General features: G+C 41.7%; 1 protein-coding gene across 1 annotated transcript in view; it reads left to right on the plus strand.

Annotated features, from left to right (window-relative positions):
* Positions 1–25,111, plus strand: part of phldb1b (pleckstrin homology-like domain, family B, member 1b) — a 146,956-nt gene that overhangs the window by 43,781 nt on the left and 78,064 nt on the right. The window contains exons 5-7 of the mRNA XM_085796635.1: positions 9,950–10,078; positions 22,196–22,804; positions 23,674–24,106. Coding sequence (XP_085652761.1) covers positions 9,950–10,078; positions 22,196–22,804; positions 23,674–24,106 — 1,171 coding nt within the window. The remainder of the gene's footprint in view (positions 1–9,949; positions 10,079–22,195; positions 22,805–23,673; positions 24,107–25,111) is intronic.

A 25,111-nucleotide genomic window follows, 5' to 3' on the forward strand; every position in this document is an offset into this window, starting at 1 on the left:
AACAGCAGCTTGCTAACATAACGGTGTTTATCATTTGACCACCTTAGCTTAGAAATATTAGCATGCTTACTTGCTGCTCTGTTTTATATTAGCGACTTAAATATCAAACTTTTAATCAAATAAGAATTTAAAATGCTGAAAGTAGGCTACCTTGTTAAATAATAGCATGCTGATGTTAAGCAGATTAAAAAAAGTGTTTATCATGTTCACCGCCTTAATTTAGGAATATCAACTTGCTGCTCTGTTTTAGCCTATTTGTGACTTCAATATCAAAGTTAGTTTTAACCCATCAAGTATTTGAATTCAAAATGCTGAAAGTAGCTAACATGTTGACACTAAGAAGGTTGAACATTATGGACCACGGCCGCCTTATGAAAGGTGTGTTAGCATGCTAACTTGCGGCTTTCCTCTGTTTTATAGCTTTGGTCGGAATATGTTGTTTTTATTAGGCTACATCTTTCAAACTAATTGATAAAACAAATAATCAACATTAATCAATATATTTTTATAACACACTATTTAGTGGGTATGATGATCCTAACTGTGTTAGTAGCTACTTAGGCTTATGAGCACAGCAGAGCCTGATGGGACAGTTATATTTATATGCTTAACTGAAATATCATTTTTAACCCAAAGGGGATTTAGTCAGACTTTCAGATAATATATAGTTTTTTGTTTGATCCTGATATAGAGCAACACAGACTGATACTGACAGTGAATGTATTATATCATAAAGGACACAGTTGGTGGAGAAGCAGCTATGAACCTTAGTCATCATTGTTCTCCAAAGCCCCGTGTCACTGTTGGAACAGAAGTGCTGACTAGAAGTGACACAGTTTCACCACAGAGCCGTCAGTCACCGAAGCCTGCAGCTCTGTCACGACTCTGTCACGCACACACACACACACACACACACACACACACACACACACACACACACACAACGCTTCGAGCTACGTTCTTTATACGCAGCGTTTTTCCTCTCTGAACTGATCTCCACCAGGGAAATCATGTTAGTGCAAGTCAGAGGCAGGAGAGTGAGTGAATGAGCTGTGAGTCAGGGAGGAGGGGGAGGAAGAGGAGGAGGAGGAGGAGGGGGGGAGGAGGAGGAGAGGGAGCTGCAGAGGAAACAGGAGCTAGGTGAAGGAGTCGGATGACTGCTGAGGTGGAGAGCATGAAGACACGGCGGCTGAGCTGACGTGGCTCTTCAGACCGCAGCATTAACATCCTGATGGCTGCTCTCACTCACATGCCTGCTTCAGCATCTTTTAAACCCCCCCTCCTCCCTCTCTCCCCTCATCTTTCATGACCAAACTGATGGCGTGATGATGAGACCTTCCAAATATCGAGAAAAACAATTTCAACTGTGGAAACTAGCCGACCAAAATTATGCCGAGGATCGTCTTGTTGTGACCACGGAACGGGAACGCTGACGGAAAAACTTTTAGAAACCTCTGCAGCAGCTTCTTCACCCAGAGGGACTGACTGAGGAGACGAAAAAACAGAAAAGTCTAATGCAAATAAGCACAAAAACGCACGCAGCATGTGCAGGCGTTTGTTGTCCCAGTGTAAAATATCAATGTAAGTGGTATTTAGCACCACCACCGCCGCCGCCGCCGCTGAGCTCGTCAGCAGTTCCTCACATAACAAGCCGAGGATCCCAACTCATGTGCAACGTGTAGGAATCAATCTAGATGTGCACACAGAGGCCTAACTAAGCGATATTTGTCTTATTTCTTGTCAAAATGTCTCATTTCTAGTCAAAACTAATCTCTTTCCACTTAAAATAAAACTCATCGCCTAAAAATTTACTTGATTTTAGATCATTTTCACTTGTTTCAAACAAATTTTCATATGAAATAGGCCTAAGTAGAAAAATCTGCCAGTGAAAGCTGTGCTGCTAATAAGAAAGAAAACTTGCTCCACTATCAGATTTTTCTACTTATTTCAAGTGAAAATATGCTTGAAAGACGTAAAAAGTGTCTAAAAACAAGCTACTTTTTAAGTGATGAGTCTTATTTTAAGTAGAATGAGATTAGTTTTGACTAGAAATAAGACAAATATTCATGGTAAGATTTTGAGTTTTTGCAGTGCTGAACACAGCACAGTCCTCTCTACAGTCTAAGTTCACTAATGAGTCAACGTTGAGCTGATTATTCACCACAAGTAACGGCATTAAAACCCTTGTTCCTCACATGAGATGAAACATGAGCAAAGTCACGTGGCTCACAGGTGTGGTTGTGACCAGAAGGTTGCTGGTTTGATTCCTCTGAATAAATCTGCTGCTGCTAAAAGAAGTTGAGCAACTTTCTTTTAGCAGCTTTATCAGTTTAAGTGATAACCCTCTGTAGTTAGAGGTCTCCAGGTGTAGATGTGTGTGTGAGGGATCACTGCTCACCTGGATGAACCCAGGTGAAAGAAAAACAAGCTACGACTAATGACTGTGTGAGATCAGGGGATTTTTTTTCTACTTCAGCATTAATAACCTGCATGAGCTTGTTTTTACTTATGAAATTCGTTGGAGACTCCTCCTGAACTAACTGCACCATCGTCAACACTTAAAGCAAAAAGGGGTTCAGTTTTATAAATATAATATAATTTATAATAATAGTTCCAAAGTGTGGATTTTATTTTTCTCAGCAAAGTGCATTGGCAAGAGAATAAACAGACAAAAGTCAGAAGGCCCAAATGCAAAAAATAATGATATAATATAGATTAGAGCTGCACAGTTAATTTTGATGTAGAAATGACCAACAACAATTTCCATTCAAATTATTGCGTTGCTACCAAAACTTATCGGACAATATATTATATTCTCAAAACTTAAAGGCACATGTTTTGTAGTTTCTAAAAGTAGCTAAAAAGTACATATCTTATGAAGGTCTCTTATTAAATACTATGCAAGTTAAGAGTTGCACTCTCTACGCACATGTCTACCTCTGTTTTGAGTGATTGATAGTAGAGCTGCACCAATTAATCGATTATTAAATTAATCATCAACTATTTTGATAATGTAATAATCGGTTTGAGTAGTTTTTTAAAGAAAAAAAGTCTGAATTCTCTGATTCCAGCTTCTTAAATGTGAATATTCCTGGTTTCTTTGTTCCTTTATGACAATAAACTGAGTCTCTCGTTGGTTTGTGGACAAAACAAGACATTTGAGGACGTCATCTGGTGGTTTGAGAAACACTGATTTACATTTTTCAACATTTTTGAACATTTAATTGGCCAAAAAACTAATCGATTAATCGTTTAATAATGGAAATAATCGTTAGTGCTAATTGATAGTTTCTAAAAAGTGGTGTTTTCTGTGACCAAGGCCTTTGTGTTTTTATTTTTTTGGTGTGGTACGTTTCCTCTGGAGATGTAGAGGATGGGTTAACTCTTAGTGGGTGTGTGACACTTGTCCAAACACGACGCCTCTTTTCCACCGTCGTCGTGCCTCCGTTGCTCCTTGCCCACGGCCTGTGATGTCATTAATTAGGTGGTTTCTTCCCAGGCTGTCACTGTGTGTGTGTGTGTGTGTGTGTCCATCCACAATAAAAGGCCATCTGCCTCAGCTCAGCCTCCGGTGTGATGGAGAAGTTTCCGTGCTGTGACGACAGGGCGACGGGCGATGGCGGAGGGAAGATGGAAGATCAGATCTCCCATCGTCTCTCTCAGCGAGGACAATGGAGCTATATTGAGAAAAAGCAATAAACATGTGATTGCTTATCTGCTGTGCCGTGCCGTGTTGTTACACATGGAGACGCTGCGTTAGTTCCCGTGTTTTGACATTTGAAACCAGTGTGGAAAGCCGATGCGGTTGATATCGCCATAGAGACAGAGCAGTGTGTGTGTTTGTTGGGTCTGAGCTAAGTCATGTAAGTGGATACAGGCCCTGATCGGTGCGAGGATCAGCTCTGTCGGGCCGTGACTAATAACTGATGTAATATTGAGCCTGCAGCTTCACACTGAAGACATGTTGGAGCACAAAGAAAACACATGAACTGTTTCATCCTTTATTCTCCACAGAGAGAGATGAACAAAAAACAACAAAGAGTCCACGTGTCGGGGTTAGGTGTGAACTTCAAACCTATAAATTATGTTTTTTCTGCCTTTTTTGGAGCAGTAGGAACGACATGGAATCACATTATTTAAAGGGATAGTTCAACATTTTGGCAAATTTTGCCATAATCCCTATAGTCATAGCAGTAGGTTTGTTACCTTTATTTGTCCGTGCAAGCTGTTTTTAGAACGGTGGAGCAGAGCCACGAGCTGCTCAGAGCTACGCTACGGAGGCTCATGGGATTTCTTGGTTTCCCTCATCAAATAGCCTACACAATCCAACAACTCCACAACGCTCTGGTGGACAAGTTGTGACCTGCACATTCACCACGCTATGAGATAATAACAGAACGTTACCACACAGAGTTGTTTTAGAGGGAAATTCATGGAAAACCGCTGATGCGCGTTGCCTTCAGGGACAGTTTTTCATCAAGCAGTCTCTGTATTTCCCTCTAAAACAACTCAGTCTGGTAACGTTGTGTTATTATCTCATAGCGTGGTGAATGTGCAGGTCACAACTTGTCCACCAGAGCGTTGTGGAGTTGTTGGATTGTGTATTTGCAATGGGCCATTTTGCCAAAATGTTGAACTATCCCTTTAACTGATACGGCACATTTTGGTAGCAAACATCCAGCAGATGGAGTAAACAGAGCTTCTGTCTGTGTGGAGGTGGAAACCTGGTGAACTCTCTGTTCACTGTTCACACCGACCAACGACACCTGAGGGAAATATATCTGGCTCTTTAGCTGCTAAATGATCCACGTTGTTCACCAGCTAGTTGCTAATTATGTCTGTTCTGCTGTGTGTTGCTGGGCTGTTGGCACGCAGCAGGTTAGTCAGAGCTTTTACCAGGCTGTAAAACCAAAACAAGCTTCTCCACTTGCAGCTTTTACACACAGTCTTCATTTCATATGAATATTGTTTAGCGCAGCCATTTTGCTACATAGCTAATGTTAGCATTAAATGTTTAGGCCTACTACCTAGTCTTGATGAGAGCTTCAGCTTCTTGTTACAGCGCAACACGTTTTTATATGTTCTCTGTGAAGTGCTGTTTCTTCAGAGCAGACTGGACACTGCTGCAGTGACTCGGTATCGGAAAAAGTGTTGAGACCTTTCAGTTGTGAACGAGCTAGCTGGTTAGCTTTTCACACGTCCCGCTAATTGAGACGCTGTCCGGCATTGTTATTGACAGGCTAGCCGACCGTTTTGTTTTAAAATCTGGCATTCATAAAATGATTGTGTGGCGAAAGCAGTGAGGATGTGGATGTCAATCAAACTAGGAGGCGGGACTTTAATGTGGGTTTTGGGCGAGCCAACCAACAACAAATAAACTTACAAACAAAAAAAGAGTGAGCACGGAGGAAAAGGGAAACGATGACCTTGACTACATGTTCTGTGTGATTGTAGCCTATATAGTTAAGCTGTGAGCTTCATGCTTATTCTGTGAGAGAACTTGAGAAAGTTGAATTTAAATGAAAGAGGCCTATATCATATAATATTTGTTAAGTTCTTATAGGTAGGCTACCTAGGCTAATATTATGAGCTATAAGGGGCAGAATAGGACGTTTTTTTAAAGGCAAGGCAAGGAAATTTTATTTGTATAGCCTAACCCGTTTTTACAAACAGTTTGTCTCAAAGGGCTTCACATAGCATCATAACAACATCCTCTGTCCTTAGACCCTCACATCCACTGAGGAAAAACCCCATAGAAAAATTGGAGAAACCTCAGGGTGAGCAACAGAGGAGGGATCCCTCACCCAGGACGGACAGACGTGCAATAGATGTTGTTACAGACAAGAAAACAGTTTATAACAGAGAATGTGAGAAACATGGAAATGTTAACAACACATGGAAATGTTAACATAATTGTAATGTTAAAGTTATTTTAGACTTTATCTCAATGCATTAGAATCCCTGATTGTCACACATATGTAGCCTTTGTCCCACATTTGGTGAGTTGGGATCTGGTCATCTGTGGTCCACAGATCGGCAACAAGTGGATCGGTTGATAGAAAAAAAAAGTTGTGCGTGCAACGAAATAGTTTGTTCTACCAACATGTGTACTACTGTACCAACTGATCCGAAAATGATTCGATCCGATCTGTCAGCTTTTGATTCGTTGCTCCCCCGGTCAGCAGCACGCTACGTTCAGGACAAGAAGTTAAGTTACAGAAACAGAGGAAGTTGCTGAACTCAGAGTGTTTTCATCCAGACTAAAAAGCTCTTAATGCTGATGTTACAGAACTTACAAACAGCTCCTTTTTAAAGATTCAAAGATGTGAAGTGTTTTTTTTTTTTCTGACTTGCAGGGTTGAACATCTGACATCAGACTGAACGTCCTTTGAAATTTTAGCATTTGATATTTTTTAAACGTTAGAGATTCAGTTTGTCGACAGTGACTCGATCAAAGCAGCGTTTTTGGAGCATCTTATCTTTTTAATTGGATCTATTTCCTGTAGAAACAGGACGTTCAGGGGGAGGAGGTGTGTGTCTGTCTGTGTGTGTGTGTCCACATCAGACAGTTAGATTGTATAAACCGATGAGCTCAGTTCAGGGAGAGAAGACAGATTTATTTAGAGTTGAGGGTATAATTAAAAATGTAACTCACTCTCCTGATGCAGCTTCCTGTTTTACAGAAAAGATAAAAAAAGCAGAGGTTTTGATATGTAAGATGTAAATATACTGTAAACATGTTTTGGTGTAAATGGTGAATTTCTCTCTTTGATGCAGACATGTTTACTCCACAGTGTCTTTTTGCACCGTCATCACTTCTCCGTGGCGACGGGGCGACTCTGCGCCCTCATGCTTTGTGTGTTTTCACGTGTGCTGGTGGTTGATGATGGTGAACACACAGGTTGTGATCTGATCTGCGTCACCACCACAGACTCTTTGTCCCGTTGGTTCGTTCGATGCCGGTTGTCGGAGCGTTTTCCCACCGGGCGGTTTGTTTCCCCTCTGATGCTGTCGGAGTCGGAGCGTTTTCACCTCACTTACCTCCAACAGCTGTTACATCACAGCTGTCGGGTCGTTGTTCCTCCGGTCACAGGAACAGTCTGTTTGGTTTTTACCTTAAAGTGATACACCAACTTTTTTTTTTTTTCATGTCTTGCCTCACTCCCGAGTCCATGACCAGCAGATAGACACCATCCTTTCGACTGTGCGTGCAGTAACAAGGGAGATAGAGCCGTATCGCCCGTAATTAGCTTAGCTCAAACACTGGAAGTGTATGGGTAGTGTTAGCCTGCCTCCTACCAGAGCTGAAATCAGCAGTCAGAAGCTGATTTCATTTTAGCTCTAAACTCTGTAAATATATCACTTTATCGACATTTCAAACATGTTTAGGCGAGAAAGTAGCCGTTTAGATCAGCAGTGTGTCGTTAATTTGTCTAAATACCAGCTGTTTACAATTTTGTTCTGACGAATTCGGCGCTACTCAAGCTAGCCGTTGTGACCAACGCACTTCCGGTTACTTTCACAAAGTAAAACACCCGTTGCCCTTTACATACAGAAAACCATGACGATAGAATTTGTGCTTTTACTTTGAAATAGGAAGCTAACCTACCCTCGATGTAGCTAGCTTGAACCAAAATAAACCGTCTTTGCTTGAACCCTCCGTTTTGACCGATCTCGTCCCGTTACCGGCATTTGACCGCTCAAGATGCCTTACCGGAGAGTTTTGTCAGCTCTGAGACGAAGATCGGCCCGCCGGTTTCCGTTTAGAGTTGCTGAAGAGTTTCTCTGATGACTTTAGGTGGAGGCAGGCTAACACTACCCATACACTTCCAGTGTTTGAGCTAAGCTAATTACGGCCGATACGGCTCTATCTCCCTTGTTACTGCACGCACAGTCGAAAGGATGGTGTCTATCTGCTGGTCATGGACTCGGAAGTGAGGCAAGACACGAAAAAAAAAAACGTTGGTGTATCCCTTTAAATATCTAAATAATATATTTTCAGCTGAACGTCACATACAGACTGTTACTGATTAACATGTGTCTGGTTTATTCAGTCTGAACACAAACAGCGTGGAGAGAGTTAAAGGTCCAACGTTAAAGATGCTGAATTCTTCTGACATTCATGGTGTTTAATTATGCAACTGTAATCTTTATTTTTTAAACACTCAGACGAAGCAAAGTGACTCAGCAGGTTCAGCAGCGAACAGCAACTTCAGAACAAAGAAAACAAAGTGTGCATCGTCTCTTTAGGACAATGTGACATCACAGCGCTTCAGAGCGATCAAACTACACCTGATATGAAGCTTTGCAAATGAAAATAAAACACGAGGCTGCACCGATTTGTCTGTTATTACATTGTTTTGTGCTGAAGAGCTTAAAAAACATGTGTTTTTGACATGAACACATAAAATAAAATGGAAACTAAAACGGTGCTTTATCTTCCTGTAACTTTGTGATGTCACAGCAAACAGTTACCAATCCTGAGAGAGGAGATGTAAAACTACACCTGAGATTGTTTTTGTTTCCTAAAACCACAAATATCATCACAATAAAACACAGTCAGGAAACACAGTGAAAAAAATAATAATATGAAGCTTTAAAACTGTTTTAATCTGACAGCTGCACATGAGTTTCTTACACTTTTATTAGGAATGCACTGATCAGATATTAAGATAAAATATTGGGCCAGATCTTGACTAAATAGCCAGATTGAGGATCAGATATGATTAATGACGTTGATCTATTCACATCTATTCAGGACAGTAATGGTCAAGTAAAGCCCAATGCCTTCACTGTCTTCCACATGGTGAGGTTTATACAGTTTATTATCGGTATTGGGATTGAGACTGAAAAACCAGATCGGTGCAAAATTAATAACATTGTTTGCATATATTGCTTTTTTATTGCTCTGTATTTATTATTGTTCTCTTCATTCCTTTTCCTTTATGTCTGGTGGTGCAATACTGGACATTTTCCCATTGTGTGATAAATAAAGGAATATCTTATCTTATCTTATCTTATCTTCATCTTTATGGTAACTGAAGCAAATTGCCTTCTGGCTCTATCTTTATATTTTACATCCAGACATGAGAGTGGAATCAAGTGTAGTCAAACTACCCCCCTATTTGTACCACTTCCATGACCCCTGGACAAAATGTAGACATCAGTTACTCCCAAAATATTTGTGATACATATAGGGCTGGGTCTTGACTAAACATGAAAATCACTTTTAACATGGCTTTCAACATGTTTAACCCCTTCCTGGCCAGTTGTTTTTGCTGCAAAAACACAGCATTTCTATGGGGCTCTATGGGCTTTAGGGCTGGTGACAGTATTTTCTCATTTACAGAGTGATAAAAAGAGATAAAATCCAAAATCCCCTCGGTGAAAACTTCTGACTATAATATGTCAACAAAATAAAACAAGAATTTTTAAAGGGGCTTTATCCATTGTTCAGATTTCGGTCCTGAAAATTAGCGCATATTTCATTAGATATCGTCTCATTTACATATTTAAACATACAATTTGACAAAACTTGTAATACAAAAAAAGATTTGTCTTAATGTGAGTAATAAACTTGGGAAGTTTCATGGTGATATCTGTTAGTTAAAACTTTTACTTTATTTTTACATTATAAAACCCATTGGACATTTTTGTCCAGCGAAGGGTCATGGATGTTGTTAAAATGCATTACGGGTCCAAAAAATGGACTTTAATTCTGAAACTCGGGACATCCAGAGTTTACCCAAAGATACACCTCCTCGCCAAAAATCAGACCCCAGTGACCTTTCATTGACCGTGGGGAGTTGGGAAAGTGTGAGAGGTGGACAAAAATGTAACACCAGTGATGTAACAATGTTGTTCTGTCATCTTTTAAACCGTCTCTTTATTATAATAATAATAATAATAATAATAATAATAATGAATAATAATATATTCTTTTTTCCAGGGTGTATGCTGTGTTTCGGTCAGTCGAGCTTCTTCCGCTTCAACCACCCTGAGGAGGCGTTCAGGATGAAGAGCATGATGCCCCAGACAGGAAGTGTCTCCAGCAGCGGGGACTACAGGATGTGTTCAGGTACTGTACCTACCTACCTACCTACCTCCTCGTGTTACTGTACACCCCGCTCAGTTCAGTGTGTTTCCCCTCCAACACACTGAACCTCTGTGGACAGAAAACACACACACACACACTGTCCCTTTGTCACGGGGCTACGAGGGAGTTTCAGTTTCAGCTCGGCCCCTCGTGTGATGAATGGCCCAGATTGTTGCAGCAGCAGGGACGTTTATTTTACAGGTGGATGTTTGCACAGCAGTAAAAACCCCCACAGTGTTTTTCCCTCTTTAACAGCCTGTACAGGAGGAGGAGGAGGAGGAGGAAGGTGAGGCAGAGTGGGGTGTTAGTCGTTTTCCTTTCTCTGAAAATGGAAAACAGAGAAATCTCCTGGTTGTTTTTCGGTCGTGCTCATATGTGGACGCATCAGAATTAAGGAGATAGTTCAACATTTTGGCAAATTGGCCCATTGCCATAATCCCTATAGTCATAGCAGTAGGTTCGTTACCCTTAATTGTCGGTGCAAGCTATTTTTAGAACGGCGGAGCAGAGCCATGAGCTGCTCAGAGCTACACTACGGAGGCTCATGGGATTTCTTGGTTTCCCTCCATCAAACTCATCAAATACACAATCCAACAACTCCACAACACTCTGGTGGACAAGTTGTGAGCTGCACATTCACCACACTATGAGATAATAACACAACGTTACCAGACTGAGTTGTTTTAGAGGGAAATTCATGCAAAACCGCTGATGCACGTTGCCTTCAGGGACAGTTTTTCATCAAGCAGTCTCTGCATTTCCCTCTAAAACAACTCTGTCTGGTAGCGTTGTGTTATTATCTCATAGCGTGGTGAATGTGCAGGTCACAACTTGTCCACCAGAGCGTTGTGGAGTTGTTGGATTTTGTATTTGATGAGTTTGATGAGGGAAACCAAGAAATCCCATAATGACCCTCCGTAGCGTAGCTCTGAGCAGCTCACGGCTCTGCTCCGCCGTTCTAAAAAATAGCTTGCACCGACAATTAAAGGTAACGAACCTTCTGCTATGACTATAGGGATTATTATGGCAATGGACCAATTTGTTGCCAAAATGTTGAACTATCCCTTTAAAGGTAGAGAAGCAGATGGATAAAACAGAAGTGCTGTTGTGGTTGTGGTTGTTTAAAATGCAGCTCCTGGTGTTGCAGCCTGCAGTCTGAGCCCAGCTGGGAGTTCACACCGTGCTGCATGTTTTATGAGCATCTCATTCCTCTACGACGTCTCGGGGCAAAGTTTTTAGCTGCCTGCATTTATGTGTGTGTGTGTGTGTGTGTGTGTAGTTGTGTGTGTGTGTGTGTGTGTGTGTCATGGCTGTAAGTGTATCTGCTCCGGTCGGCTGGCAGCGATCTGTCAGTGGCGGTTAAGTTTAGCACGCGGACGCTGTGCGGACTTCCTGATCCCGTCATGAAAGACTTCCGTTGTTGTGTTTTTTTTCTCTTTCCACCAATTAGACATTCCTGAGTGTCGTTGAGATGAAGACGGCTCAGACCACTCCCACGATAAGACACGGCCTATCTGTCACATCACAGTGTGTGTGTGTGTGTGTGTGTGTGTGTGTTATCTGTGGACAAACCCAGTTAAACCAACATGACCCACATCTTTATATAAGATTTAGACTTTTTTTAATCACAGATTTCCTGTCTGATATTTCACATTAAAACAGTTTATAACTGATGAACCGATCAGCTGTCCACCACTCCTTATCGTTTCTTTTTATGTTCATTTTTAATTCATTTTATACGGAAGCGTATTGCATTGCATTTTATTTATTCTTTTTTTTTTTAAATTTTACCACTTTTTTTCTAGAATTTTTTAAAAACTTTTTTTTTTAAAATTTTACCACTTTTTTTCCAGAAAAAAATGTAACTGTTTTTTTTTCTTTTTCTTTCTTTCTTTCTTTTTCTTTTTCTTTTTTTTTTTTACCATTTTTTAAAGAATTTTTGAACTTTAAAAAAAAAAAAATCTGAATTTTTTTTTTTTTTTTTTTTTAGAAATTTTGCCACTTTTTTTCTAGAAAATTGGTACAGGTTACAACATTGCTTTATTTTCCAGACTTGACGGCTCGAACACAGGCATCAACAAACTTTTTTTTCATAATTTCTCTGCATGTTAGGCTACAGTAGACTTGTAGTCAAGACCGCCTAAACCGAGACCAAGACACTACCAAGACCAGACAGTATCAAGACCAAGACACTACCAAGACCAAGACCAAGACAGACCAAGTCAAGACCAAGACCAGTTCAGCTCGAGACCGAGACCGAGACCGAGACCAAAAAAAAAGTTGTTTTTGCCATTTTGCATGAGTTGTAGAACATAAGCACCATATTGGGTTCAGCTGCTTAGTATGAGAAATGTATTATTTCAACTACAGGCACAATAATACAGTGACAGTACATGTCTTGTGTGTGAACTCACTATAAATGTTTTCATCAATTGACTAAAAATCTAATATGTGTAGCAATTGCATGACCACACCGTACTACACTATTTGAGGATTGACTCTTGAGTGCTGTTAAGGACTGACATGACTATAGTCCTAAAGTCATCTAACAAAATAACAATTGTTAGTTGTGTGGCAAACAAACTCTTTATGGTCTGTAAAACCGAACCTGATGACTGACGAATTCGCCGACATTTTGCGTCCTCCTTCATAGATCTTGACCGTGCTTCAGAGGCTTCAGAGGGGGGAGGGGGGAGGAGGAGGGAGGGGAAGCGTGAGAGGACAAGCGCCGCCGTCTGTGTCACAAAATGTATGTGATTGGTACTTGAAGGGGGCGTATAAATCTGTATTTAAAAAAAAACTGTCCTTGCCTGCCTGGATAGGTTACATTCCCTTCGAGACCGCGCTGCCAGTCCGAGACATTGCGAGACCGAGAGACCCGAGACCGAGACCGAGACAAGACCGAGACCAAAGACTGTCGAGGCCGTGACAAGACCAAGACCACGAAAAAGCGGTCTCGAGACCAGTCTCGAGACCAAGACCGGTCTCGAGAACTACAAGTCTAGGCTACAGCTTTTTTGAGTTACTTTTTGAATCTTGGTTTATTTTCAATAACAATTAAATGAAAATGTCTATTTCAATATGATACGACTCTATATAAGACTGTATATAATAGCCATGTCTGTTAAAGTTGGGTATAGTAACTGTGAATACTGACCTTCTGGTTTGTTTAAGGACCAGATGTTCTTTAAATACAGAACAAGGCTACTGTAGCTACTGTACATTTTAGGTTAATGAATGAATGAATAAACTAATGAATATAGAAGAGAATTAATATTCTCTAATTAATCACACACACATCGAACCACAATAGAAAAACGCTTTTAGTTTCATTGTGGTTTTTATCAATGATATTTTAAACCACAGTTGTGTGTTTACTGTTATTATGTGACATAACCTGTGTTTTGATGAAGACAGACTTCCAGGTGCTGCAGATCTTTAAGTTATTATCGTCTTAAAAACAACATTTTTCTGCAATTTCATAAAAAAACATTCAGATTTTGATTCATTTCCAGGTTTAAAAACCATAAAATAAGAATTTATTTCATTGTTTCAGTCACTGAGCTGCCTCATTATGTAACTTTTTGGTATTTTTAATCAAATATAATTAGTTTTGTTCAGCGTCAGTGTCCATCACATAGAAACGTCCATGTCTGTGTTTTACGTGGACTGAGCCGGGAATCGAACCTTCAACCCTCTGATAACTCAACGCTCCAACAATGACATTATATTTTCTTGCTTTTTTTTTGTTTTTTCCAAGTTGGGAAATACAGAGTGAGTGTGAGTGTGAGAGGAAGTGAGTGGGTTAGATAATCCCCATCTGGACACATGTCGTCCAGATGTTGTTGTGTGTCCAGTTAAAGTTCCCGACCAACATCTGGACTCGGGTCATCGACCACTTCTGACCAGCGGACGGTGTTTTACTGTCAACGCTGCTCTGCTGTCTCACCTGTCAGGTCACATCTGTCCTTGTCCTCCTCACCAACATCTGTCCTCCTCCTCCTCCTCTCCACTGATTGGACGTTTCCGACGGCTTCATGAACCCTGAGCTGCAGCCGGTGGCGGTGGCTGTGGTTACCGTATCTTTTTCCAGCAACTATTTATAAACCTCCACTTTCATTCTGCTGCCCCCGCCCCTCCCCCCTCCTCACCCCGTCCCTCCCACCTGCCCTGGACGGTGTCGGCCTCATGTTTCAACAAAGACCTTTATCCCTGGACAGAGACGAGGACGGAGCCCAGAGTCTGTTGTCGTTGTGTTTGCAGACTGGCACCGTTGACCGGTTTTTATCTTATGCAATAAAATAAATAAATAAATAAATAAAATAAAAACTCTTCTTCATCAATACAACAGGACAGGATCATTTTGAGACAGCACACACACTGAGTCTGCATTTCCAAACCAGTTTAATCCTCATTTTAAATCCCTCACCTGTAATATTTCACCATACTTCATCAATAAGAGCTTCATTTTATATTATTTTATTTTATTTCATTTTTTTTAAGTTTCAGCCAAAGAGCAGAACACACAAGTGTGTTTTTGTTTGTTTGATTTGATTATAATCTGTTTAATTATCTCAAAACGACTAATAATCAAAGCCCCAGTACAGACTTTTCATTTAGTATCCAGTTAAAAGCTCCGTACAGGGGCTTTAAAGGGGAGTTTCGGAAAGCGAAGTGTTTTCACTACATTTCCCATGATCCTCTGCGCGCACGGTGAAATTCTTGGACCGGCGCACAATGGACAAAAGCGAAAACATTTGCCAAGAATGTTTTCATTCATCAAGAACAAAAGTCGGAGGTTGGAAGACGATCAGATACCGTCGTAGTTCCGACCATAAACGGCGATCCGGCAGCGATATTCCCATGACCCGCCGGGCAGCGTCCGGGAAACCGAAACTTAGGAAATGCTGGACGAGTCGACCACTACATATATTATAATAACTATAAAGACAAAACAACATATTTATCTAAAATGGACCCATTAACAGGTGGTAATGCAGATTCATCCACATTAATATGAGACTCTTTAAGAACCAAATACAAACTCCTTGTTGTCCTTTTAAGTTTATTTGTGTCAAGGCTGCATCTTATTTTGAAAATACAGAGTCAGCTTTAAGCAGTGGTATCTAGTAATAATACTACACATAATTTACTTGGGTAGCCTACTGTTCATAAATATCCATTAGAAGTAGTTGTACTAAAGTACTTTATGCTACTACTGCATGTCTGACAAAGTACTGCTGCAGTAACATTCAGTTTACACATGAATAATTTAATTTCAGCAGGAGTTAAACTTGTATTAAATAGGCTATTTCCTCCTTTTACAGTATTTCATGGTGGATTTTTCATAAAGAACCAAAAGCTTGAAACAAAATGTAGAAAAGAAAAATCAGTTGTTTTTTTGGTTTTTTTTTTAAAGGAAACTTTCAGTAGAGAAAGAAACTCCCAGGAAGTTAGTACTGTTGCCTTGGTGACCAGACCTATTTATAACACTGACTGTGTTGTTGTATTGTCACTGGGTGTCAACAGTCTGGATTCACTTTAACGGCGGTTTCAGTTCAGGTCCAGTAAAGTGTCAGAGCAGTAAAAGTCTGTGTTTTTTATTATTTTTATTGTTTCAGTAGAATCTAAAATCTCCATTAGAGAAACAGTGACAGTGACGGGTCATTAACTCTTTAAAAAGAGGCTGTAAAACTCCCAGTATTACACACACATAGACACACAACAGCTACGTCAAGTCAGCGATGACGCCGGAAGAGAAGCAATTGTACCTTCAAAATAAGACTCAGCTTTTTATCTTCATATGGATTAGGAGAGTTTCTTCTCTTGTGATGCCAGTGAATCATGTTTGAACTTAGTATTTAATATTTAGGATACTTTATTGTCATAATACATGCACGTGCAACGAAATTAATGTGCACATTCAGAGGAAAAAGAAAGAATATCCTATAAATAAACAATGCGCATCACTCACACATCAACATTCATTCACTGACCACACGTCGGTGTCCGTAAAATAAAGGGTGCAGCCTGTTTGTTGTTAGCCTTTCAGAAACATGGTTATTATTATCATTCTTATTATTTATATTGAACTAACAGTCACTCATTTTGAGATAAAATAACAAAAACTTACCTTTAATAACTGTATTTGCTCAAGACTACAGCGCATTTTAGGGCGGTAAATGTCATAGCATGTACAACGAACTTAATGTGCACGTTCAGAGGAAAAAGAATAAATATCCTAATACAATAGATAAAATAAACAACGTGCATGAAGCCCTGTTTGTTGTTATCCTTTCAGAACAATGGTTAGTGTTCATCATTATTAATATTTATATAGAATTAACAGTCACTTATTCTGAAAAATGTACCTTTAATAACTGTATTTGCTTTCTGTTAAAAGACTACAACGCATTTTAGGGTGATAAATCATTTTAAACCTCTATTGGAGCTTTTATTCTGAAGGGGCTCTGACCGGAAACGCCGCCGTGGTGCGTTCGCGGTCACTTTGCAGCCGTCGGATTCGACAGCAGCAGCAGCAGCAGCGGTGCCTCTAGTCTAGTAGCTGCTGAAATACTGTTTCACCTCGGTGCTGCTGGTGAATCTCCGGCTTCTCCCTCGCTGTGTGTGTGTGTATATACGTGTGTGTGTGTGTATATGCGTGCGTGTGTGTGTGTGTGTGTGCACGCGCTTCACCGGGCGCGGCAGCAGCAGCAGCAGCAGCCGGTGTTCCGGTGCCGGTGCCGGTGTCCGCGGGGATGTGATGTGATGTTGTGGGCCTCCTCCTCGGTGTGACAGCCGGTGAAGCAGCGGCGCCGCTCTGACTGACTCACATTCACCGACCGCTGCTGTTTTTCCTTCATGTGAGTAAAAAAAAGAAAAAAAAGAGAGAAAGAAAAAGAACCTGCTGCTGCTTAATGATTATTATTATTAGTCAATCTATAATAAATATAGGCTATCTATCCTCAGTCTGATCCATATGTTTCCTGGTGTAGTGATGATGATCCCCGTGGATGTTTGTTATGGATGATGATGTAATTAATGCCGATTTGTTGAGGTCATCGCGTGTAATCAGATACGTGACGTCACGCGTTGTGTCATGAGAGTCGCTGTTTTTTCTTTAATCGTCAGATTTGTAAATGAAGTTTTGCAGGTGCAGCTCTTATCCAATGACATCATCATCATCATTGTACAGGCTTTCCCTCTGCAGACTGGATCAGATGCATTTATTTCTGTCATCTCAACCCCCTCCTCCTCCTCCTGCATCTGTGTGTTGTTTGTGTTCTGTCTGACATTGACATCCATCCATCCATCCATCCATCCATCCATCCATCTATGCTGCTAAACGTCTTGAGATGTGTTCGTGGTCCGGTCAGAGCGTCAGTCAGAGTCGTTACAGACAGGAAGCTGCTGCTGCTGCTGCTGCTGCTGAACCAGCTCAGCTCTAATGCATTAGTATTTGTGAAGCTTGTGTGTTGTGTATATTTCTGATGTCATCATCAACCCCCAACAGAGATGACGACACTGACTTCTCCTATCTGACAGTCAGTCAGTCAAAGAAATGTTATTTAAAGGACAATTCTGGGCAAATTCAACTCGAGGCTGTTATGTATTTTCCTAACATTTTAGGTCTAAAAGAAGGAATGTGAATGTGACAGTTGACAGGTCCTCCCACTAAAACAATCGGCATTTGGCTCCTTTCCCATTGACCAAAATGAGCCGAGTCTGCCGCGGCCATATGACGGACGTCCGCGGCACAACACGTCAGTTAAACAGACTGTCGCTTCTTTTCTTTTCTTTTCTTTTCTTTTTTTCTATCGTTTTTGGTCAGTGTTCTCTGATGTTTCGATCCCAGTCTTGGATGAGAGCAGAGCGGAGCAGAGCTTTGTTTTGGTACGTGATATGAGACGTGACTGGCGCGATGACGCAGCGTCACGTAACGCTCAGCGTCATCATGTAAATTAGCGGGTTGACGCAGGTCTGGTGTTCCCACTGCAAGCCGAGCAGAGCCGAGCCGATTAAAGGCGATTTTAACAGGGTTTAAACAGGTTTTTTGACCAGTTGGAAAGGGGTATATGCCTCCAATTGATCATGATCGCATGATTTATACTGACTAGGAATCAGTTTTGAGTCAGCTTTGAGTGTTGAGCCACCTGTGTTACGGTTTAGGTCTCATGCGGCTTCTGTAGAGAAAGCAGGAAGTGAAGTGTTTAGTTGTTGTGTTGAACGTGTTGAATAAATGAGAGTAATGGTTCGAAGCCCCCCATCGGGCCCTCTTCACCTTGCCACATGTAGATTTTCAGTTTAATGTCTCCTGTTTTGTGGTAGTTGTGTCTGTCCACGCGTCGCCACGGCAGCGATGGATGGGAGCGGATTGAAATTCTGCTGCTTAGGCTGTTTACATCCCTCAAAGCCACAGACAGCGTCAGATGGCGACTCAAACATGCACCCAGAAGTTTATTTACTTCAAGCAAGCCGACATGTTTGTAAAACTACAGTAGATCTAATTCAAAGTCTGACGGAGTCGAGAGACCCAAGTTGATGCTCGGTGTGTTCAGGTGCAGTAGGAAGCTCCCGTTTGTGTCATAAACACAGGAATATCAACTCTTGACTTGCTCCAAGTAAATAACAGGGTTCCTACGAAAGTATGGAAAAGTATGGAATTTGATTTTATACATTTCCAGGTCTGGAAAAGTATGGAAAATGGAAACTATTGTATGGAAATATATTTATCTTAATACTTATCTGGGTTTGGTCTCATCTTAAGTTATTTGGGTTAATTATTTTGTACACGCTATTGTACCTAGCTACAATCTCCTGGAAATTATTAGGTGACATAATGGCATACACATTCAGAATAACGAAAACAAATGATTAATTGCATGATTTATATAATGCACAACTATTTACTCAAATATCACAAATTATTTGAATTTTTTTAAAATTAGGGTCTGGAAAAAGTCTGGAATTTGGAAATTTCAAATGTGTAGGAACCCTGAAATAAACTTCTGGGTGCGAGTCGCCATCTGACGCTGTCTGCGGCTTTGAGGGATGGAAACAGCCTAAGCAGCAGAACTTCAATCCACTCCCATTCATTGCTGCCGTGGCGATGCGGGGACAGACACAACTACCGCAAAACAGGAGACATTAAACTGAAAATCTTCAGATTCCTTCTTTTAGACCTAAAATGTTAGGAAAATACAGCCCTGAGTTGAATTTGCCCACGATATTGTCCATTAACAGCAGCTCTGTCTGGTCTCCTCCTCTTACCTTTATGACGACTCCACGCTGCTGCAGTTCATATCCTCATGTTTCCAATTAGAAAAACGAAGTCCATTTAAACGTATTTCATTTAGCAGTAATAAAAGCTGATCTGTGTTGCTTTGCCTTCAGGCTGCATGGTGAACCTCTCCCACGTGGTCGTCCACTCGTTGTGTGTGTTTATAATCTACTAGCGCTGACATTAAAGAGAGACGGTTAAGATTAGATTACAACCGGCCTGTTGTTGTGTTGCTGCTGCTGCTGCTTTCGGGGGCAACACAGTAAATTGGGTTATGTAGTATAGGCACATCTTCTCCTCATCCCTATCCCTTCATCTCCTCGCCACTCGTCTCGTCTCGTCTCCTCGCCGCTTATCCTTCATCTGTCTGACGATGATCTAGGACAATCGATAGGACAGTGCAGGTTTGTTCACTTCACTTTGTACCTACCGCCTGTCTGACGGTGGGTATTAAAGGTAAAGGTGAAGGTGAAGGTGAAGATGAAGGTCGTCCGGTTTCTGGTGAACAAGGATGCGATGATGATCTGGAATCGGTAGGACAGTGCAGCGGTGTAGTCTAATTCAGTGGTTCTCAACTCGGGACCCAAAAGTGGGCCACGGACCCGTTCTGGATGGGTCGCTGACAGCTGGTCAAAAAAGTAAATAATATTTAATGCACATCTGATGTTGGACATGCCTTTTATTTTGAAAAATAACTTATTTTGAAAGGCACACGAGACACGGGAACACATGCAGTTGTAATGGTCCTCCTCAGTTTCTTATTATTTGCTCTGAATGCAAAGATATCAGTTTCTTATTAATGTGGCCTGAATGCAGTGAATCTTGTTTTGTTTTGTGGGTCTTTATTTTGTGCAATTTGATATTTATTCACTTTTGTGAACATGCTCTGAATGCAGAGATGCATTAGAAGTCAAATATATCATTTTGTTGGTCTCCATTTTGTGCAGTTTGATATTTTTTTATTCACTTCCGTACATGCAGTTGTCATGGTAACTCCTCAGTTTCATTCATGTGCTCTGAAATGCACTTTCACTGCTCAATAAAAACAACGCAAACAATAATCAATAATCAAAAAAATCTAGGAAAAGTGGTAAAAAAAAACTGAAAAGTCAAACAATAATTCAAAAAGTTAAAAGAAAGACGAAGAAAAAGTGGTAAAATTTCAAGAAAAAGTTGGGGAACCCCTTGAACTCTGTCAACCCTTCCACTTTGAGAACCACTGACATTTACTTCACTTAGATAGTTTTGTTGTACCGGATATACTAAAATATTTATGCATTTTCAGTGGGTATACTGAGTATACCTGAGTATCACATAGACTACACGACAGGGACAGTGTAAAACTGTATATCGCTTGTTTTCTGATGGACAGGTGAAGGTAAAGTTGAGGTCGTCCGTCCTGCTGATTTGCATCGAGCTTCGTCATAGATAAGAGGTGAAGAGTAGTTGACGCTCTCAGAGTAAGAGCCATCGAAGGTACTAGAAGGTACTAGAAGGTACTTGAAGGTGCTACGGTGAAGAGAAGTGTGCTCGACCTCTTTATTCTGGTGAAAGGCGTCGAGTGTGTAGGTGTGGATGTGTTGGCGAGAAGCCGAATGCAATAAACCGAGGCCAGTTTGACTGATGCAGCCCAAGAGGTAAAGATAACAAGGCTCCAGACTGCCTTCCTTAACCAGGAGCACAGTGGCCCCTTAACTTAAAAGCCCCAGTATGTAACTTATTTGGCTTTTTATTAGCAAAAATCAAACATGTCTTTCATAAATACGTATTTCACTGAAGGTGAATCACAGCTGCATACAAATGAAAGCTTTCTGGTTCCTTAGAATGAGTTGTTACAAGTCGTTACAAATACATAAGTGGGCGACGCACCGAACCGAGGCGGCCATGTTGCATCGTGACCGTAGGTAACCACGGAAACTGAGCGGAGCTGTGGGCTCGGCCTGTTAAAACTGTCACCACTGTGTAGTGTGAGGAAGGACGGAGGCACTGGTGTTGCATTCAGGTGCAGTCAGGCAGACGGCCGTCGGCAGACCAACCGGATGTCATTTTACTCCACCAGAGAAAGACGGTAAAACAATACCACATCACCATGACAACATGTTGTCACGCCTGTATTGTTTTGCCTCGTGCTGGCGGACCACTTGTTTACATAGACCCTTGTTTATCTTGTTACATGCAGCGTCTGTTGTCTGTCTGACGTCTGCCCGATTTCACGTGAATGCAACATCAAGAATACGTTCAGATATGCAACCGCACCGCTAGATGGGGGGAATTCCTACATACTGGGGCTTTAAATCAACTTGCAAAGCAAATATTCACATTTCCTTTTCATTCATGATCCTCACACACACCGACCTGCCACCTGGTTGCACAAGCAAGTTTTTTGTGCTTGTAATAAGAAAGAAAAACCATTTGTCTTATTTCTAGTCAAAACTAATCTCATGATACTTAAAATAAGACGTTTTTAGACACTTTTTACTTCTTTCAAGCATATTTTCACTTGAAATAAGTAGAAAAATCTGATAGTGGAGCAAGTTTTTCTTTCTTATTACAAGCACAAAAAACTTGCACTGGCAGATTCGTCTACTTATTTCAAGTGAAAATTTGCTTGAAAGAAGTAAAAAGTGTCTAAAAACAAGCTACTTTTTAATGTGATGAGTCTTATTTTAAGTATCATGAGATTAGTTTTGACTAGAAATAAGACAAATATTCTTGGTAAGATTTTGAGTTTTTGCAGTGTAGTTGTTGAATATAACTTCCTTTGATGTCTTGATCTTCTTGACGTTTTGTTTTCCCGTCTTCTCCCTCTCTTTTTCCAGACACGGAGAGTTTGGTCAATGGGAATCACCGGGCCGGTGCGGCCCCGTCTCCCCCGGCTCCCGGAGCGAGGACCCAGTCCGAGCACAGCGCCATCGTCAGCTCCATCGAGAAGGACCTGCAGGACATCATGGACTCCTTAGCCATGGACGAGCCCCAGCAGCAGCAGCAGCAGCAGCAGCAGCAGCAGCCGCCGTCGTCGCTGGACACCAAGAAGCCTCCGGGCGGTCACTCGCCGCTGTCGCCGATGGTGAACGGCGGCGGCCGCTTCCTGCTGTCCCCCCCCACCAGCCCCGGCGCCATGTCGGTGGGCTCCAGCTACGAGAACACGTCCCCCCCGTTCTCCCCGCTGTCGTCGCCGTCGGCCGCCAGCAGCGGGAGCTTCACCAGCCCCCAGGACCAGAGCTGCTGCTCCTCTCTGCCGCCAGTGCCTGTCCGCTCCTCCAGCTACAACTTCACCTCCACGCCGCCGCCGGTGCCGCAGCCACGGACCGTACTGCCCAACTACAGTGGTGGTGGCGGTGGTGGGGGGCAGAAGGTTCAGGAAAGCCCCCGGCTGCAGAGGAAGGTCTTAACGGAAACGCCTCCGAGCCCCAAGCCGAGCCGCAGAGGTAAGATAAGGCATCTTTATTTATATAGCGCATTTCATACCAAGGCAACTCAATGTGCTTTACATAAAGACAAAACTTTTTTCTTTTTTTTTTTTAAAGAGAAGCATAAAACAGAATAAAAACAAACACTAAAACAGAGTTAAAAGCAAGAGCAAATAAAAGTAAAATAAAAGAAAATAGATAGAGTTTAAAGTTCTTAAACAGAGCTCAGCTAAAAGCACGTGAAAAGAGAAATGTTTTGAACCTGGATTTAAAAGTGGAAGATCGTTACACGGGGTATCCACGGGGTCTTGAATAGTATTAAAAGGTGATAAATCCATTTTGGGAAGATTAAGACCCTTAAAAAGTATTGAAAAGTCTTTTCACGACTTTATAAAGTCTTACATTTTTAAGGTATTTTTTCTGAATCAGCTGAATTAGCTAGAGTCCTAAAAAACATTGTGAAAGTGTGTGAATTTATTAGTTTTATTAAAAAACAAAGATGAACCGGTACATAGAAAACTAGGCTATTGTGGGTGCGTTCGTAAATTGTTTGTAAATTGATAAAATTTGCCTTTGATTTATTATCCCAGTCTATTTTGAATTCTGTTGTATCATAGTGGTCTACAGTCTTTATCACAAACTAAAACTGTTAAGTTAAAAGTGTCACTGATGTAAATGGTTACAGCTTGAAGTGGTGGTGAGGTATTAAAAAATATTGAGAAGGTCTTGAAAAAGTCTTAAAAAGGTATTAGAATTAACTTCAAGATTCCTGTATAAACCCTGGTTACAGTAGTCTAGTCTACTGGAGATGAAAGCATGAATCAGCTTCTCCTGGTCAGTTTGGGACATAAAACCCTTAACTCTGGATATGTTCTTTCTTATCCGAGGTCTCGGCCAAGACGTCCTTCTTCTGTCCTCCACCGAGTCTCTGAGCGGTAGAAACGTGGTGGTGCCCAGCAGCCCCCGCCTCCCCTCCGGCCCCCGGACCAAGACCACGGCGGCGGTGCTGCAGGACCGGCCCGCCAGCCCCTTCAGAGAGCAGACCACCGCCGCCAGCAGAGCCTTCCAGCCGCCCCTCGACCCCATCGTCCACATCATCCAGGGATCGCCGCTGCAGCCGCGCTCCCTGCAGCCGCCGGAGAGCCCCCGCATGGCCCGCAGGAACCTGGAGCTGAACGGAGGAGGAGGAGGAGGAGGAGGAGGAGGAGGAGGGAGCAGCGCCACCATGAGGGAGCTGCCGCCGCTCAGCCCCTCCATGGCCCGGAGGGGGGGGGTCCCGGTGCTGCCAGGCGCCCTACCGGGGACCGTCCCCACCCTGAGGTAAGGCTGCTGGACGATAGGCCGCCTCTTTCACGACTTCCGGGTTTAGGTAGCTACTTCCGGTTTCCGTTACAGGGTAAATCTACTTCCGGTCACAGAAGTGCAATGGCTGAATCCAAAAATAAAAGCTTCTGCTGCGTACCCCAGTGTACAAATTCTAGACGAAAACAGCCATACTTGCATTTCCATGAGTTTCCGAAAAATTAAGACCTGAGAAAGAAGTGGGTTTTGGCTACTGCTAACCAGCATAGACCAGCATCATTTCCATGCTGGTTTTTCTAGCAGGGTAGGCTATACGAAGAGATGATGGAAAAGACTTTGTTTAGCTTGCTTTTGAACGGCAAAATATTAAAACTAAACCGCACACTGGTACATTTACAACCGTTACTGAATTACTGTATATCAATGTCAGTTCTCCAACAAAATCTTCTTGCTTCAAGGTTTTATTTGTCACTGTCCAAATGGAAGATTAGCGGCTAATCATTAGCCTACTGTAATAATGCCATACATAAAACATATTAAGCAGCAATATGTATTTAATCATCAAAGATGTTCACTCAAACCCACATAATTTGAAACAACCTTCAAACCACACACAGCCAGTACCACTACTAAGCATAAAGTCCGCTAGCTTAATGCTAACGTATAATGTAAAATCTCATAGACGGGCTAAGCATTAGCATTAGCATCGCTATCGCCGTTCAGCAGCAGTGATAGCAGTAAAGCTGCTAAAAGTTTTAATATTCTTTAATGCGAGAAAGTTGCTGTTAAATCCCCAGCCTGTTGTCAGTTTATCCAGACGTTGCCTGTTAGGAAATGTGCTTGTAGCATATGTGCTAGTAATGTGCTAGTAGCAGATGCTCGTGGGCTACATCCAGGTAACTTCATCCACAGGTTTTTAGAGGTTTACCGCTGACTGGTTAAAATTTTTTTAGGAGATTAATGTTAGTCTCACTGATGAAATCTTTTGTGGCGGTCGTATTAGTTTCTTTGAATGAAAAGTGT

This window comes from Trachurus japonicus, chromosome 13 (assembly GCF_045865225.1).
Source record: "Trachurus japonicus isolate A0001 chromosome 13, Traja_1.0".
Taxonomy (NCBI): domain Eukaryota; kingdom Metazoa; phylum Chordata; class Actinopteri; order Carangiformes; family Carangidae; genus Trachurus; species Trachurus japonicus.